The sequence below is a fragment of the Bacillus rossius genome, chromosome 10, assembly GCF_032445375.1.
Source record: "Bacillus rossius redtenbacheri isolate Brsri chromosome 10, Brsri_v3, whole genome shotgun sequence".
In the NCBI taxonomy this organism is placed as follows: domain Eukaryota; kingdom Metazoa; phylum Arthropoda; class Insecta; order Phasmatodea; family Bacillidae; genus Bacillus; species Bacillus rossius.
The window spans coordinates 57,436,429-57,456,185 of NC_086337.1; the positions used below are offsets into that span (position 1 = coordinate 57,436,429).

Here is a 19,757-nt window from a genome sequence, read left to right on the forward strand (position 1 = left end):
GGCCAGCGCCGAACATTAACGGGTGCAGGGGGTGCTCTATGAGCGGGCTCCTAAATTCGGCGAAACACTTACGTGTGTGCAGCCGGCAGGCATATGCACGGCGTCCTTAAGTAAAAACACTTTCGCTGGAGTCGGCCAGTACCGTACGTTTTGTGCTACGATACGTATCGCGGTATCACACTGAAGACGGTCGGGATAGGCCCGGCTCCGCAAAATACGCGCCGAGTCGACGTGGGCAGCGGTGAATTAACAAAAGGTTTTAAATTTAAAGATTTAGTACAGAATAAAAAGTAATAAAATGAAAGAAACTTGGATGCTGCCCACGGACACACGTCTGTTCCCGGCGCGGAGTGGTTCGAGACTGCCGGACATGGCCGCCTCGCAAGGAAGAGAAACTTTCTCTTCTTTGTGAGTCGGCGTCAAAAAACTTATATTAATTTAATTTACTATATTACCAGTTAAAACATGTTCCAGGTGCCCAATTAAAATGTAGCACCTGGTAATTGGTGCTTAAGGCTTAACAATAGTTTTAATGTATTTAATTATTTAAAATGTGACATCAAGTTGGCGACTGTAAATTTACTACCATGTTGTCCCACTGTGAATTGTTTTAGAGGGACTTATCCTATTCCGACATTCACGGGCATTTTAATTAAGGCCAGTGGCCGCGGTGACTGTTAATTTGGTTTGTTGTCTATTGGGGTCACGCCCGAGGCGCTCGCCTGACTCAATCCGGCTGGGCAAGGGGCGCGCTCCGAAAACGGGATACGGTACTGGCGGTGCGGAGCACGGGCTTAAAGGCCATGGTCGGTACGACGTCACTCTCTGACGAGATCATACCCCTATGGCGAAAAAGTATCCCTATGGCAAGATCATATCCCTGTGGTGAGATCGTATCCCTGTAGCGAGAGAGTATCACTGTGATGAGACCGTTTCGCTGTGACGAGATTGTACCATTGTGGCGAGATTGTATCCCTGTGGCGATATCGTATCCTACTGAGTTGAATTTTCGTCCAAAGATGCAGCCTTTTCGTTCAATTCACGTAGTGAATCTTTTGTCAGCACAGAATATTTAATGAATCAAAACCTCTTGGTCTTGTATTAGATTAGATCCAAAACAATTGGTCTGACAGTTCGAAGACTCATGTCTGCGTGAAATGGGTCATTTTTTGTTTGAAAAGAATACCAAGTATCGAAAAAGTAAATCATCTTTTGTCGTATAAATTTGGCTTATATGCCTGACATGGCACATTACCTGGCTTCTTGGTTCAGAAGCACTTGGCCTGTACGCCTGACATTAAACATTACTTGTTTATAATGTTCGCCGAACATCGTGGAAATTATCTCTTGGTTCGAGATGCTTGATCTGTATGAAGATTTGTATTTTCCTTATTATTCGTGACTGGGTCTATTTTGCGGCATATAACCTGGATTGGACTCTGGCATAGGCACTACAAAATTTAACAGGGTGCAAATGTTACTTAGATAGGCTAGTTTTCTACTCTCGTTCTATTTTTTGTACTTTGAAGCAATTCGAACGAGTACTTTACTGGGTTATTACTTCAACCATGTTTTTACGTATTGCCGTGATGGTCGGTGCCTTGCGTGCCTCGAGTGAGCGGCCAGCTGGATGGACACCTGACACTTCTGCCAACTTGCAAATCTCTCACAGCGCGCGGCATGCAGTCGTTCGGCCAGCGCCTGCCTCTAGCCTTGGTAATTTTTGAAAAAAAAAATTGTGGTTAACTTGCTTCGACTTAGGTACTTTGCATGGCCCCCAAATTCGATTACGGACCCTGGACCCAAGATAAGAGATGCCCCCCCCCCCCCTAAATTGTACAGTCACATGCTACATTATAATTGCATGGTCATTTCTTACCTACACTCTTTTTAGAATGTTATTTAACCTGGAAATACAGGGTATAATTATGGTCACTATTTTATGAGTCCCAACTTAGCTTTATTTATAAAATATTCAATATGTTTTTTTAGTTTGTAATAAAATTACAATAGTTAAACATTTAAGAATAAACATGGCTGGGCCCGGGCCCTGGATCCAGGGGTCCACCCGGCCCCACCCTTGTGGGGGTCATGGTATGTTGACATGTCGTGCGTGAATACTTTTGAATTCACATGCATCGGAAGTTCTTTTTCTAAGCAAAGCAAGAAAAAAATACAAAGTTAGCGATTGAATATCGATCACTTGGTCCCTACCACATGAGTGACTGGCACTTGGTGTGAGCTAGCTCCTTCTCTGTCTTGTTGTTTCATGTTAAATTGATGTATTTTAGCTATTGTATCATGGACCTCAGACAGTTTAATAATTAAATAATAAATTTAATCACCTCTGCACTGCCTGGTATCAAATTGTGGACAGGAATCGATCGAATCAGTAACATTTCTGATGATTTTTGGATTTTGTTTTCCGAATTTCTAACTTAATAACTACTACATTTCAAGATGGTAGACAAGATGGTGGGTGCCACGGAAATAAATAATTACTGCACTCTAGCGGGAAAAAATTAAATTCATATGGTGGAAGCACCCTCTAGCAGACGAAAACAAAATGTCGGATATATAGAAATAAAAAATTGAGATAAAACCTTTTTTTTATGGTTAAGGGCGGGTGGGGCGGGGGAAGCCTAAGATGTTCATCAAGTTCTGTCCCTGCCCGAACACGCCCGAATATTCACCTTCGGCCAACCTCGGGTTTATTTATATATATTTATATTTCTATGTTTATTTTAATGTAGCTATACTAACCTAACTAACCGTCCATAGTGTTTTAAAGTGTTTTAATGTAGCTAACCTAACCGACCACATTTAATATTTGAATTCATTTTTCCTGCTCAAAAATAAAACAAATCCCGAAGTTGGCCGAAGATGAATTGTTCGGGTGTAATCGGGAAAGGCAGAACTTTATGTGCATCTTAGGTCTCCCGTAGGGCGGGGCCTCCACCGGACATGCGCAGACGAGTGCGCGGACAGCGAGCAACGTGCAGTCTGTCTCCAGCGCGCCTCCCAAGCAGTCGGGCGCAGCTCCTCCAAGCGATTTGGAAACTACTCAAGGTATCCGTGTGGCGTCTGTTCGCGAAACAAGTATACGCTGAGGGCGGATCAATAGTTCTGTTTTTTTTCGTATATCACTTTTAAAATGTATTATTTTTTTTCACAAGAGTGAAAATAACTAAAACACGTTTTTTCAGAATAATTGTTTTTGCATGAAACATCCGGTACATATTCTTGAAAGCTCTTGCATTACAGATTTATCTCCCTTTCTCAGTCATATAATGTGATGGTCACCGCTCAAATTTTTTAGTTTTCCTATCTACGACGATAAGACTGCGCGCCATGTGGGATCCTTGCACTTAGAGGCGTTACCGCACTAGGAGCATCATCAATCGTTGCACTTATCACCCCTGTCTATACGTGCCCCTTGAAATAAAACGTTTAGACCAAATTATTTAAGCAAAGTTTCACCGCGAAGAATGTTTATTTGCACCAACGTATGTGTTTGTAACAACAAAACAAATAGGTTGCTAGTTTTTGTGAAAATAAAACGTTTTGTTAAATACACATACTTTATTGAAAAAATATATTTTTGTTATATTAACAAAATGTACTTTTGATATGAAAATATCTGCTTTGTTGGATCATCAAATTTTTATCTCAAATTTGTACTTTTTTAAATATTTGAAATTTCTGTTTTATATACGAAATAATATTTTGTGCTGGCAAAAAAAAAATCCTTCCATTAGTATTATTCCTAAGGTGGAAAAATATGTGTGAACCACTCAATGATTATAAATTATGAGCTGTGCTAGGCCATAAGCCCGACTCTAGTTGATGGCTTCGGAGTAAGAGTTAGCCAGAAATAAAACCCCACGTCTCTGTGACAGTTGTCGGGCACGGAGTGTTCATGACACTTTGTGCTACCCATTTGTTTCTGTCATAATCTTATTCCACGATTTACTAAACCCAAAATATTTTTCACAAAAACAAAAGTTCATTTATGAAAGTTATTCAGTATTTAGTAACGTGTAAAATTGAAGAGTTCTGGGGAAGAAAGGTCCATAGTGCAAACGTGGTTTTTGTGCAAAATGCATTTTTAATTCCACTTATCTAGTATTTTATTTCGCTAATAGTATGTGTAGGATGATTAAAGTAAATGTTTCGTTTCATGTTTCTATAAGTGGTTTTTGAAAAAATTTCAAATATAATTTACTACAAATTATATATTTATATTTTTGTAAGTGTAAGAGATATGCCTTTTTTCCTCCCCAAAGAATTGACATATATATATTTTTGGAGTAAGGTTATTTAAGTTTCTACAGCTTAACACAATGCTAGGAATACAAGAATATAATTTTATTTAGTAATTAATACTCTTAGCTTATTTGCAAAGCTTTAGCCTGATCTTCAAATCTACATATCTATACATGTTATCACTAAAATTGTAGGTCAAGGATTTGTGTTTGAAATTAAGCCTTGTTAATTGGATAACTCTTGAAAGAATTCTTGAAATGAAGACAATATGCAATAATGATTGGATCGTGACGCCTGGTGTCGAATACACTGCTCTATTCCGAAATATTGTACATGGAACCAGGCGAATAATTGCTGGTTTTGAATATATTAATTTGTGGAAGATGTAAGGCATATTGTGAAAGGCATGTTCTCCATCGGTATTAGAGAAATTATGAAAGTTTATGCCTGGGTTATTCATCGTTTGGATTTCAAATAGGGATATTTATGCAAATATTTTATTTTTCCTTGTGTTTATAGTTCTCAATATTTGAGTTTCTGCTAAACTGAAATATTTCTGATAATTTTCAACCTAGATATTACATTATCTAACACATAATTTTTGAGTTGTGGATATTGTGTTCTGATATGAAATGAGATGGATTTTGTTTCCAGAACATTTCAATGATTAAGGAATTTTAAAAATTATCTTTCAAGAACTTTGAGGATTATGTTAATTAATAATTGTGAGCATATTATAGGTAATTCACTTAACATTTACCTATTTTTCTTTGAATTCATGGTAGTTTCAAATGATATGATGTCTTTGTCTCTAAGTCATTGAAGTGTAAATATCAGTGTATGGATGTGTTTTGAAAATGCAAATAAGATACAAGTTATTGGATAAGCTATTCATTTACTCATATTTCTAACCTATGATAACACTTATTTTTGAACAGTGTTAGCATTGCCAAATTCTTGACAAATTCGTATATCTTAATTCTAAAATACGCAGAAAAACATCACACAAATAATACAAGAAATCCCACAATTAAAAAATACATAACGTATTAAATTACGGGTCACAAAAATGTAACTATACGATAATCTCGTGCTCGGTATTTTAAGAAATACTCAATTTTTGTGTTTCAGTATATGCAGTAGTACACCTAATTTTCTTTTTTCATTTTTTTGTTTGTACTATATCATTACAGACGAACTGTAAACGTTTTTGATTGTTTTATGATTTAGTTTATAGTCTTATAATAGGCTATAGTTTTGTATTCTCTCATTCCACCAAAATATTTATCAATTGGATTAAAAGTATAATGTATTCTCATTGAAACCATTTTTGGTTTAATTATTTTTCTAGAAATTTGCCTCCAAAACTAGGTTCGTATGAAATATTTGATTTTAAATTTATAAATAACTATTTCTTACTCATAAAAATAAAAAAAAGCTCCAATTACCACTCGAACAAGGCATACATAAAGTAAATAAAAAATATTTATATATACTACTACGCATAAAAATTTAGTAAATAGAAAATTATATAGCATGTTCCTCCTTGGAGTTAGTTTTTATAAAATTAAGTAATAAAGAGAATCCTATATTGGTTGGCATTGTCTGCATAAATCACGTTAAATATTCACGTTCGCTGAGTCATAAGCATTAACGAGGTAAAAAAAAAACTATCGTAAAGGTTTTAAGATATGTGGTAACACACTGAATGCGATTATTTATTAAACACTTAAATTAAAAAGAAAGACGTGAGCTTGTTCATAAGAGGTAAACTCAAAAAAAAAAAACTATTGGACGGATTAAAAAAATTGTTTCGCTGTTATATAAAACTCATTATACTATTTCAGATGGTCATAGCCTGGGCAACGCCAGGTACTTCAGCTATAACATAAATTTGAATATTTTATAAATGTTGTATTAAAATACGTGTTTTGCTAGTACATAGTTTGTGATACGATAACCTAGACGTCACACATCACTGACAAGGATTGAAAGACTCATTTTTTTTGACGTGATAACGTCTTATAAATCGATGAACGCCGGCTGCACGCACGAAGAAGCATGACTCATTGTCACGTTTTCCACCTGAGCCGAGCGTGCAAGAACCGGCCAACCACCGTGCGAGAAAATCTTCTATAATATCAAACAGGTTAAGGCGGGATTTTTAACTAATTGTTCGTGATTATATTTAAACAAATTTGCAAAAACTGTAAATAATATTTGAAAATTAAAAAAAGTATGCAATTTTTCATCAATTTTTTTTCTTATGACGTTATCACGTAAAATTATCATCCGTAAACCGACTTTACAGACAACCCCCCCTTTTTTTAAAATAGGATGAACCACTCAGTTGCTCCAGCCCCCGCCAGCAAAGGTATTTGCGATATTCCGTGTCTCGTCGCCCTGACTCAGCTTGCAGAACGCCAAGACGTTCGGGCTCGACCAGTTGTTGTTGTTGTTGTTCTTGTCGAGTGAATACGAGAGGGATTCCTGTGGCAGGTTGTTCCGACCATACGGTCGGCGTTTTCACGTTCCCCTCTCACATAAATGCGCCTTATCAGGGTAGGGTGGGAGTAACATTCCAGTTCGCTTTCATAGACATTACAGAGCTTTTAAGAAAATAGGCAAGTTGTTTCGGGCCGAAGCCCGGTTGAGACTCACCACCTCCTCCTGAAACTGAACCCGCTAGGGTGTACCAGGAGCACTGCTTTGTCTGTTCGTCTAGATGTCAACCGGTGGTTTTCTAGCATCTGGACGATTGGCCTCAGTTGTACCGTGTGCCAATATTTAGAATGGTGTGTACCATTATTTTGCCTCAACCAGAAACCACTTATCCATTCTGTTTTAGCCGCCGTGCCTGCAGCCAGAATGAAGCTTGGTCATGATTATAATATTTTTCTTGTCCATTTCGCATCCATGCGTAAAATGTACACGACGGCTGATGTTAAAAACACTGCAGTCATTCCTTGCGGGATGTCTCGCACGCCGTTGCTCCGGGACGGTTGCCTGTACCCGGGGCGACGAACATTAAGAAAACAGGCGGCAGGGAGCGGGTGGGACGGTTGAAGCTCGGGCGAGGAGCGTCGCTGGCAAAGAAAGTGACCTCACGTGACCGCGCGCCGTTTCCGCCGCGGCCATGTTTCATGCGGCAAGTTTCGCCAAGAAGCCAGGAGGGGTTGTTGGAGGGAGGGAAAGGGGGATGAGTTAAAAGAAGATGCTCAGTTCGCGACTGTGTCACGAGAGCACTGGGTGAGTCGTGCCAGGGGGGGGGGGGGGAGGAAGACAGGCTGGGGTCGATGGCAGGGACTGCCGCGCGGTGTTCAGCTTACCCTCGCGTGCCCCCCTCTCCCCTAGGTGGGGGGGGGGGGGGTGGTTGTTTCGTGACCCGTGTCACCGGCCTTGTTACGGCTCGTCACGGCAGTCACCGTCACGTCATCCCCTCCTCCCCACCTCCTCTGCCCTTGCCCATGTCCTGACACCACCAGCCTGCGTCTCCTCCGCGACGGACAGGTCCTGGGCATACTTTTATGAATAAAATTGAATAATTTTTATTGAATTATCACTATTTTGTATGGATACAAAGAAGGAGTGAAATGAAATCTACTATTTAATTGATAAAGTTACTTTTATTTGCACTCATTAATTCAAATATGTTTATTACTTTAACGACGAGATTATTTTAACTATAACTTTTATACATGTTTGCTATTTCACTTCTTCCAATCTGTGTTATTCTGTTAAGGATAGGACGATGATAGGAAAAGTAAGAAACGAATGGGAGTGTTTCAAGTTTAATGTGCCTCGAAAAAGTCAAATCCATGGTTGTTCCAATCGAGTGGAAGAAAGATAGATGCGGCGCAAGCGTACAATGAGCGTAACGGGACACTTTTTCGTGCGTGGAGCCGGCGTTCATCGATTTATCAGACGTTGTCACGTCAAAATAATTGTTAACATAAAAAAATGGATGTCACCTACGCCACAAGTGAAACTTTCACACTTCGGCAATCCACTGGGGACTAAATACTACAAAAAAATCTAAACATTGTTCGCAATACATAATCCCCACTCCTGATCGTTGCACTTTTCGTTACGCTTTGATGATTCGTCAGAGACAGACATCCCGGGTTTGGACCGTCTTTTTTTTAACTATAATAAATCATAGCAATTTTTGTAACGATGACATTTTAATGTTATAGTTCACGCAGAACTGTTCAATAATAATATAAATTATTTTATGGATTTCGGTGTCGACAAAAGTATCACTTTTTTTTGTGTCATCACAAGACTTTCGGCAAGGTACTCGTGAAAAATTTCCATCTGACACATCCAGAAAGAAAACCATCAAATTTGTATCTTCGTTAAATTTCGTGAACTAGCCGGTTGAACACTATGATTTAATGGTTATAACGCAGCGAGAAAACTTTAAATTAGTTCCCCAAAAATATATTATTTATAATTGAGTGCAGTGGAAATCATGATGCTTAAGGCAGTAGAAAATAAGATGATGCCTTATATAGCATGGAAGACTGTGCAACATGCAGTTTTGAGTTGCGTATCAGGTGGTCTACATTCACGGGGTCCTATAGTGCATGCTTTAAAGGACAGCGCTAGTGAGTAGTATATTTTGGCCTGTTCGGGCACAGGTTACAAGCTGAGATGCGAGATGCCGAACGTCATCTGACGGCGGTAATGTTAAAATAAAAGCAATGGAATGTCAGTACTGTAACTGCCAGCTCTATGCGCTGCAAAGTAAAATTTGAGATATCTGGCGCAATCGAAAATTATCTAAACCTTGCAAAGTACGAAAAATTGTATATAAAAAAGAATGTAATGGTTGCCGCTCGAATGTCCTAGAAGATAAAACTGCGCACTTAGAGGCGACGCACCAGCACTAGGCGGGCTCCCCGTCACATCACAGAGGGGGGGGGGGGGGTGGACCCCTGGGAGGGCAGGCGACCCGCAGTGCCGCGCTGTGTTGCGGGTTGACGCTCCGCGCGTGTCGCAGGCGCCACGGAGCCGCCACAGATCAGGTGGACCCCTGAGAGGACAGGCGACCCGCAGTGCCACGCTGTGTTGCGGGTTGACGCTCCACGCGTGTCGCAGGCGCCATGGAGCCGCCACAGTGTAGGTGGACCCCTGAGAGGGCAGGCGACCCGCAGTGCCGCGCTGTGTTGCGGGTTGACGCACCGCGCGTGTCGCAGGCGCCATGGAGCCGCCGCCGGACCCCCGCCTGGACTTCCTGGGCAGCTACGTGCAGAAAAGCCTGCGACTCAAGCCGGAGAAGTGGGGTCGCCTGCTGACCGTGGAGGAGCAGAAGGCCGTCATCTGCGACTTCCTCAACCTGCCCGACCACATGGTGAGTCGCTCCCAGGAGCACGCGATAGTCTGGTCACTTGTGCACGTCGCCAAAGGGCATTCTTCATTCTGGTCCGCAAAACAAGCATGTAGCACGGTTGTTTGACGAGCCCGGAGGTACAGTTTTTGAAGATGCGCTGCACCGCGCAGACAGTGGCGTGGTGGTTGTGGTAGTGGTCGACCCGCAGGAGTGGCCACAGTCTGTGCACCGGGTCGCTGCGCAGGTGCTGGTGATCCTGCAGAACAGCGCGGCGCAGCTGCTGGCCACCACCAGCTTCCCCGTCAGCCTCAAGAGCAAGGCCACGTACTTCATCAAGAAGGCGCGCCGGGCCGTGCCCAAGGATGACATCGCGAGCTTCCTCGTCGTGGGCGACATGGCGACCAAGCCCATCGAGCAACTGGCGACCCTCGTGGACGAGGTACGCCCCGCCTCGCCTTCCTACCGCTGCTTGTGTTACTCTTAGCGTGCGTCACAATCTATCCTCGCCCTCCCTTTAACAAGCTTGCGGCTAGCAGAAGGCTGGGTCCTCCCTTACACAAGCTTGCAGCTAGCAGAAGACCAGGCCCTCCCTTCAACAAGCTTGAAGCTAGCAGAAGGCCTGGTCCTCCCTTCAACAAGCTTGCATCTATCAGAAGGCCTGGTCCTCCCTTCATCAAGCTTGAAGCTAGCAGAAGGCTGGGCCCTCCATTCAACAAGCTCGTAGCTAGCAGAAGGCCGGGCGCTCCCTTCCACAAGCTTGCATCTATCAGAAGGCCCAGCCCTCCCTTCAACAAGCTTGCAGCTAGGAAGGTCGACTGGAGCCCGGGGGAGTGCGCAGGTGTTCGTGCCGCTGCTGTCGAACCGCGAGAACAGCCGCGGCTGGCCCAAGGTGGTGGCGCTGGACGTGCAGCAGCACGTGCACAGCCTCAAGAGCACGGTGTACCAGGTGAAGGGCCAGGTGACGGGGCAGACGGTGCTGCCCATGCCGGCGGGCGTGGAGCGCGTGCACGAGGCCGAGGCAGCGCTGCAGGCCAGGTGCGTGACCCCGCTCCTTCGCTCCTGTACAACATGGCCGCTCGCATCAGCAAAACGGCCGCTCACATAAACAAAATTTCCGCTCACATGAACCAAATTGTCGCTAACATAAACAAAATGGCCGCTCACATAAACAAAATGGCCGCTCACGTAAACAAAATGGCCGCTCATGTAAACAAAATGGCTGCTCACATAAACAAAATGGCCGCTCACATAAACAAAATTGCCGCTTACATAAACAAAATTGCCGCTCACACAAACAAAATTGACGCTCACACAAACAAAATTGACGCTCACATAAACAAAATGGCCACTCACATAAACAAAATGCCCGCTCGCATAAACCAAATGGCTGCTCGCATAAACAAAATGGCAGTTCACATAAACAAAATGGCCGCTCATGTATTCAAAATGGCTGCTCACATTAAACAAAATGGCCGCTCACATAAACAAAATGGCCGCTCATGTAAACAAAATGGCCGCTCACATAAACAAAATTGCCGCTTACATAAATAAAATTGCCGCTCACACAAACAAAATGGCCGCTCACATTAACAAAATGGCTTCTCGCATAAACCAAATGGCCATATATTCTATGGCAGGTGTGTACGAGCGATCGGTAACCAGTCCCTTTACATCAGCAAGAATGTCCGCGTAGCGGGAGCATAAAGCCAGACAATGGACATTTTGTTTGGCCTCACTTTTGCTAGCATGTGCCCCATATGGACTCTTCCAATAATATTTTGCCTCGCGTGATAGTCTTATAACCTCACAAAATACACACGCCAGTAGTTGCAGTGACCAAATGGTTACAAGGGCACCACGATCCTACAACACGTGTAGGAGAGTAAGGGAGCGAGATGTAAACCCCTGTGGGGGAGCGGTCCCTGGACGAGCTGTGACCGGTGTTCCTGTCGCAGCGACGGCGAGGACGTGGACCTGTACCTGAAGAGCGCCATCGAGGGCGTCGTCATCAAGTGGGCCAAGCAGGTCAGCGACGTCATCTCCGAGGACTCGGCGCAGGCCTTCTCCGGCGGCCAGAACCCCACGCCGTCAGCAGGTGCGCCGTCACGGGGTCTGGCTCCTCCGTGGTCACACGCGCCCGGGCTGCTCGCTCGATCAGACAACACCGCGACACAGTGTGTATGGTCGTCGCAGCTACTGCGGGCCTCGTGGTCCGTGTTCCAGACCCGCGAGGAGTCCCAGGCCGCCGTCTCTTGTGTTGAGGTTATGTGCGGATGTCTGGGAAAATAATGATACCGGGGTTACTTCTAAGGTGTTGTTAAAATTTTGTTTCTTTGGCGGGATCGCGATAGGGACTCGAACCCACACGATGCTGAGGGTAGTGCGACGAATAAAGAAGTGGGAAGAAATAAATACGTGAGATTTGATAAAATAAAAAAATTAAAAAGTTAATAATTTTACACAATATAATCATAATATATATTTATTAGTTAATATATGAATATTATATAGATTAAATATAGTCATATTATATTATTATTAATTACAATAATTATTAATATTTAATATTAACAGTAATTATTTTTAATTAATTTTCATTAAATATTTAATAATTACATATTTTATTTTTCAATAATATAAATATTTTAACAGTATATATTTAGGTACAATACTGACTGCTCTGCAATAATACATATAATGTTTCGTAAAATATCGACTTGATTGAAAGCACTGGCCGCTGTCCCGTGCTCGAAGACAATGCACGCACGAGGGGACACCTGTTGCAGAGATAAACTTCTGGAACGCGCGGCTGAGCAACCTGGAGTACATCTACGAGCAGCTCAGGGACGACCGGGTCAGGAAGATGGCGGTGATCCTGGAGATGACAGGCAGCGCTTACTTCCCGTGCTTCAGGACGCTGTTCCGGAACGTGGTGGGAGGTGAGTCCAGCAGACAACCTGCCTTCAGCACGATGCGAGACGTGACGCCCTGTCAAAGGAGGCGGCCGCAAGTTCAATGGCAGTCATTTGGACAAAGATTATATACGTCTCAAAACCCCTTTAACCAAAAGGCCCACGGACTAAAATTTCTCTCGAGTCCAGTTTGTTGAAGGCAAGACGTAATATATTTGATACGTTCTTTGAATGATTCATGCAATTAGGAAGAATGATTAAAACATTTCTGTTGACATACGCTATTACTTGTTACTGTAAGTCATAGAGAAACCACAGGAATGGACAATAACGTGAATTTCCCAATACACATAAAAAATAAGCCAAAATCAGCCATAGTGAAATGTACGAACGCATAGATAGCACAGGGAAATAACTCCTTGGAAGGAATTAATAAAAACAAGGCCAAGACGAACAAAGTTGGCTGACAACGACAAGACAGCTGCAACAAGAACAGAAAATACAGACATACAACAACCTTGGACAATACAGCGACATACAGACGAACCCACATATGATTCAAAGAGCAATTAAACTGGACAACAAATCTAATAACACAGCAACTCACAGGCGAACCCAGCGATTAAACTAAACAGATATTCAGCCCTGCACATCGACGACAGCACACACGAACACAAAAAAAGGATTGTGCCTGAGGACGGAAATAGATCTCAGTTTCCGGATATTTGTTTCGTTACATCGCTGTGTATCTCTGTGTTGTCGTCGTGTTGTCCATATTATCTGCTGAGTATCATTGTTGGGTTCATATGTTTGTTGTTGTTGTTGTCCGATGTCAATATTTGTCTTTATTTAATATTATTTGGTACTTTCTTGTCGTTAACAGCCCACTGTGTCTGCCTGTGCTGTAACATTTGTCTGACTAATCGCGCTCTACCTTACGCCACTGCTGAAGCACTTCTCCTTGCTGGAGGACACAGACTCCTCAGAGTCCAAGTGCCTCATGAGCCGCTATTGTTGACGGTGTGCTCTGAGTGTCCTTCATGCTACTTTTTGCAGCGCTGGCCGAGGCGAAGGACATAGCGCTCTACCTGAAGCCACTGCTGAAGCACTTCTCCCTGCTGGACACAGACTCCTCAGAGTCCTAGTGCCTCCCGAGGCAACTATTGTTGACGGTGTGCTCTGAGTGTCCTTCATGCTCCTTGTTGCAGCACTGGCCGAGGCGAAGGACATAGCGCTCTACCTGAAGCCACTGCTGAAGCACTTCTCCTTGCTGGAGGACACAGACTTCTCAGAGTCCAAGTGCCTCCTGAGACCTCTCATGTTCACGGTGTGCCTCATTTGGGCGCACTCCCGCTACTACTGCAACTCTTCCAAAATCATCGTGCTGCTCAAGCAGATCTGCAACTTGGTCATAAATCAGGTGTTTGGACTTTCATGGGTCAATTAACTTTACACTTTCTGCTCTACTGCTCACGCCATAGACGAAGTTGATTTACAAACTATGTATTCCCTAAAGAAGATAAACATATTATGCAACCTACTGCAAGTACAACCTAATGAGATTCCCCTGGAAATATTTCCTGCTACATAGGGTTCATCTTTGGTACATTTTTGGTTCAGGGTGTTTAATGAACGTAAACATTGTTTTTACAGGCAAAGAAATTCTTGGACCCAACTTCAATTTTTCAAAGTGACGTCGATGAGGCAAAGCAGAGAGTCCAGCTATCGATTGAAATTCTCCTAGAGTTCAGGTGATTTACAAGCTGCACATAATTTATATTCAGTTGAAAATGATGAGAGATAGAAACCTTGTGACGTGTGTGTCACGTCACATTTGGTGGCGTTTGTTTTTGTGTACCGGCGCGGTGTTATTTACCGTTAGCCATGTGGGGCACAACCTAATGTCAATTTTAGCACTAGCGTGTTATTATGTGCTCATGTATTAAATGTTTACAGAACTTGGAATGTTCTTCAACCCTGATTTTTCCATACAAAATAATAGGTAAAATTTTTTACTTTTTATAAGATGTTTCCGAATAACAGTTTGGGGCAGTGGTAAGAGTACTATCACATGCAAGTATTACTGTTCTACATTTGGCGTCTGCTACCACCTTCTCAAAAGTCTGCCACTTGTTTGGCATTACTGGTTCTTAATAATATCCCTCAACATCATTAATCACACATGTACAACATTCAGTTCTGGAACTAAGTTATAAATAATAAAAGGCAGGTATTGTTCTTCTGAGGTTGACTTCAGGAATATCGCAGATGAACGCGAGCGAACTGTCAGCTGTCCGATGTGTCCTTGGCAGGCAGCTGTTCGAGGAGTACAAGGGCCGGATACACACCTTCTTCCCGGAAAGGGAGCCGGTGCTGTGGACCTTCCACCCCGACATCGTGTTCGAGCGCTTCCAGTCGTTCCTCGACAGGCTCAGCACGGTGCAGGTGAGGCCACCAGGCTCCAGCCAACAGGCTCCAGCCAACAGGCTCTAGCCATCAGGCTCCAGCCAACAGGCCCCAGCTATCAGGCTCCAACTATCAGGCCCCAGCCATCAGGCTCCAGCTATCAGCCATCTATCAGACTCCAGCTATCAGGCTCCCTGTGTTAACACCTCCTGTAAGAGTGAATGGTACAAGTACAATGTGATAAGATATTTTTCATGAGTCTGGATGGTATTTGTTGTAGATTTTGTGTGACTGGGACATTCTGTACTTGTAGTAAGTTTACAAAACAAGGATGGTGACACAAAAACTAAAGTATCAATTAGTCTCAGAGCTTAGTTTAAGCAAGGGTTGTGATTTGACAGTATTATTTACAGATAACTCTATATATAATTGTTTTGCTGGCTATCTTGTTATTCTTAAGAAACTGGGGTGTATCTATAATGATGCAAGCACAAGGCTTGTTTTTTGAACCTTTTGAATTACCAGGAAATGTCTTCTAGCTGGTGGATTGAAGTGAACTTGTAAAACATTCCTCGAGCTTCGCATAAAACTTGCTTTTATCCGAACTACATAATATTATCCCCCATGCCTGTATACAGCTACATTTTCTAATGTACGAAGAATATTCTTTTGGATTGATGTTAAAAGTAAGTGAAAACAATGTCCGTAAATTTAGTAGATCCCTGATAATTTAGTAGATCCCTGGATAATTTTGTAGATTCCTGGATACTTTAGTAAATCCTTGGATACTTTATTAGATCCCTGGATAATTTAGTATATCCCTGGATAATTTAGTAGATTCCTACATAATTTAGTAGATCACTGAATTATTTAGTATATCCCTACATAATTTAGTAGATCCATGGATAATTTAGTCGATCCATGGATAATGTTTAACCAGCATTTTTCGTAAGTTGAAGGTAAAAATGTCCATCAGTGTTCTCATGTCACGGGGTATGCGAGGAACGTGTTTCCTGAGGCCGCTGGCGGCCGCAGAACTTCTTCCAGACCGTGGACGAGTTCATGAAGCTGGAGAAGGTGGAGATCGGCGGGCTGAGGGGCCGGGCGCTCAGCTGCCGCGTGGTCGCCGTCTTCGCCGAGTTCAACGAGCACCTGGGCGTGTTCGCCAGCAAGACGTACGACGTGCTGGACCCCGAGGACGCCACCTTCCCCGCCGACTACGTCGAGTTCCAGCAGCGCGTGTGCAACCTGGACCGGCGGCTGGCGTCCGTGCTGTGCCAGGCCTTCGACGACTGCTGCAACCTGGAGAGCATATTCAAGGTCATTCTCTAGAGAGACGTGTCACACCTTCCTTCGACATTACAAGTGTATCATCAACCAAGTTATACTGCCCCTGAAATGGTTTTGGCAATTAGTAGTTCTCTGGTTGTTGTCCATACAACGTTAACCAAACCTTACTACAGAAAAACCCTTCCTCCTATCCGTGTATAGTTGAGAAAATACGAAAGATAAATTTTATAAAATGTTTTTAATAGGCAACAGTAATAAAAACTAGGTACCAGCAGCATAATGATAAGATAAAAAAATTCCAAACCATTGTTTGTAAAGGTTCCATTTGGTGCAGGAATGGTTATACCACAGTACTTCCAAATCGGATGATTAGTGACTGTATAAACAACTAGGGAGTTTGACGGATATGCAGCTGTGGGTCTACAGCATAAAGTTCTCTAGGCGGGCGAGTATGCGGTGGTGTTTTAGAGGATCCACAGTTTTGACATAGGAACTGAAGGAGCTCACGTCTATTTTCCCTTGGCCATTACTGTAACCATCGTAAGCACCGTGCCGCAAATTGTATCCAAATTGCTTTACACATTCCCATGAGAAAACTCATAATGATAACATCACAAATGCCTCAGATGTAGTAGGGGATAAAACGTAGTTCATCATCTGCCAAAAACCTAAACCAAGAGCAACTAGCCAGTAGTCAAGTTATCCTGTTATATATCTTTCCATTTACTAGACATGACCATCAAGTCAACCGAATTTACACAAAAAATTTTTGTTCTGCAGTTTTCTCATTTAATTTTCATTGTCAATGACAAGCCTAAGTAACTTAGCATTACATTCCCGTAAACATTAAACGAGTAAAATGAAAGTTCAGTACAAATTACTTAATTATAATTTGCGGATTTATACATAGGCTGGAATATGTGCCAATTTAAGATGTAAAATTTGTGATTATTGTGGGTAATTAATAATACTGTAAGTTACGAAGGCTGGAGAAAATGTCTCGAAGAAAAAAAACACACACAAGCATAACATTTTGGTGGATCAGAATTGAACTCTGCGCACTTGGAAATATTCCGTTGTTTGTAAAAATATGTCTCTGTATAGTTTGGTCTTGTTACTAAATATTTTGGACAAAGAGTAGACATTAAAAAGAACACAAGTCTTGCATTTGCTAAAATATTCATGAACATGGGTCTTGATTGCAGCTGATAGAAATAATGGGGTCCGTCCTGGAGAGACCTCTCATCAAAGAACAGTTCACAGCTAAATACAAACGAATAGTCGAAATGCTCGATGAAGAGATGACAACTACAGAGGTGAGAAAGCTTTACATATGTGATGTGTGAGATATTATTGATTATTTTAGTGGGAAAAGATGGTTAGCAATAATTCAAATATCTTTTGTTTCAACATGGTAAGAAAATGCGAATATGAGATGGACTTTTAGGTGACATATATATACTTATATCTATGTAATTATAATAGCAGAAACTCCCATTCTGATTTACATAAAAAAACAAACATATAAAGCCACTTGCCAAAGCATTCTCTAAAAAAATGTTTAATATTTCCCTTCTTTGATTTCACAAACTTTAATTAGCGATAATTCCACTGCGTCCGATATTTCTAGGCCCTAGGCTGCTGGTCCAATGATGATTCACATCCCAACTTAAAAATCAGACAGCACAATAATTACATTGAATGAATTTAGACATGAAAAAAAATTAATTTCAGCGCAGACGAACACAATGGGCTAACATCGACGAGACAGTTTCAACAATAACAGTGAATGCAGACAGACGACAAAAACTGGACGATGCAGCAAATATACGAACGCAACGATGTCAAAACATGTATTATGGACAGAACACCGACGATAACACGGACGAACACAGTAGGTTTCCTATGAAAAAAGGTTTGCGATGTTTCGGGAGGTGACATCAGGCCCGAACAGACTCGTGGCATGTCCAGGAGCTGTGCGAGCAACAGTTGGCGACCCTGGAGCGGTACGGCTGGATGCCCGTGGATAGAAACATGCCCCCGGTGGCCGGCTCGCTCCAGTGGGCCGATCAGCTCCGCAAGAGGATAGGCATGCCCATGGCCCGCTTCAAGAAGCTGCGCCACCCGTGAGTCCCCCCCGGCCGGCGCCGGTCCTCCACTCCCCGGGAGTCTGGTCGAGGGAGCGTGCATGGCGGTTAGGCAATGTCTGGACAGGAACATGCCCCTGGTGGCCGGCTCGCTCCAATGGGCCGAGTAGCTCCGCAAGAGGATAGGCATGCCCGTGGCCCGCTTCAAGAAGCTGCGCCACCCGTGAGTCCCCCCGGCCGGCGCCGGTCCTCCACTCCCCGGGAGTCTGGTCGAGGGAGCGTGCATGGCGGTTAGGCAATGTCTGGACAGGAACATGCCCCTGGTGGCCGGCTCGCTCCAATGGGCCGAGTAGCTCCGCAAGAGGATAGGCATGCCCGTGGCCCGCTTCAAGAAGCTGCGCCACCCGTGAGTCCCCCCGGCCGGCGCCGGTCCTCCACTCCCCGGGAGTCTGGTCGAGGGAGCGTGCATGGCGGTTAGGCAATGTCTGGACAGGAACATGCCCCTGGTGGCCGGCTCGCTCCAATGGGCCGAGTAGCTCCGCAAGAGGATAGGCATGCCCGTGGCCCGCTTCAAGAAGCTGCGCCACCCGTGAGTCCCCCCGGCCGGCGCCGGTCCTCCACTCCCCGGGAGTCTGGTCGAGGGAGCGTGCATGGCGGTTAGGCAATGTCTGGACAGGAACATGCCCCTGGTGGCCGGCTTGCTCCAATGGGCCGAGTAGCTCCGCAAGAGGATAGGCATGCCCGTGGCCCGCTTCAAGAAGCTGCGCCACCCGTGAGTCCCCCCGGCCGGCGCCGGTCCTCCACTCCCCGGGAGTCTGGTCGAGGGAGCGTGCATGGCGGTTAGGCAATGTCTGGACAGGAACATGCCCCTGGTGGCCGGCTCGCTCCAATGGGCCGAGTAGCTCCGCAAGAGGATAGGCATGCCCGTGGCCCGCTTCAAGAAGCTGCGCCACCCGTGAGTCCCCCCGGCCGGCGCCGGTCCTCCACTCCCCGGGAGTCTGGTCGAGGGAGCGTGCATGGCGGTTAGGTAATGTCTGGACATGGCATGATAGTCGGTCCTGATTCACCTCGATGATCGCAATTACCTGGACGTCTACTTGATTGTTGGTGTCCAGTTAAGGTAGTATGACACTGTAAGGGGCGAACCTATAGGGATGGGATGCTGACTCTATGGCCTCCACTAATGATTGGTGAGTTAGGGTTTAAGTCTGAATATGGGTGTATGGGTGTTAAGATTGCTTCATAGAAAGCCAGTGTGCTATCAGCTTGTTCTCCTACACAACGCGAGCACAATTCTGATGGCTTTCCATGTGTGGAACATTGACCAAGTTTGTTGAAGGATAAGGAGGTGTACAGCAATGTGGTTCAGTGGAGTGCATGTACATTAGTGATAAGGCAGTGTCTAGTTAGAAGGTTCACTGGAGTGTGTGTGTATGGGGATGGCAGAGTGGTGTCCAACTA

The 19,757-nt window shown here is 43.9% G+C and overlaps 1 protein-coding gene across 1 annotated transcript in view; it reads left to right on the forward strand.

The window, feature by feature from the left end:
• Positions 1–3,005: 3,005 nt before the first annotated feature.
• Positions 3,006–19,757, forward strand: part of LOC134536258 (dynein beta chain, ciliary) — a 124,964-nt gene continuing 108,212 nt past the window's right edge. Inside the window, 12 exon segments of the mRNA XM_063375967.1 lie at positions 3,006–3,069; positions 9,468–9,622; positions 9,846–10,040; positions 10,440–10,636; positions 11,557–11,696; positions 12,388–12,540; positions 13,722–13,933; positions 14,167–14,264; positions 14,826–14,958; positions 15,955–16,239; positions 17,415–17,525; positions 18,181–18,335. Of these exon segments, the coding sequence (XP_063232037.1) occupies positions 9,473–9,622; positions 9,846–10,040; positions 10,440–10,636; positions 11,557–11,696; positions 12,388–12,540; positions 13,722–13,933; positions 14,167–14,264; positions 14,826–14,958; positions 15,955–16,239; positions 17,415–17,525; positions 18,181–18,335 (1,829 nt within the window). The 5' untranslated portion in view covers positions 3,006–3,069; positions 9,468–9,472.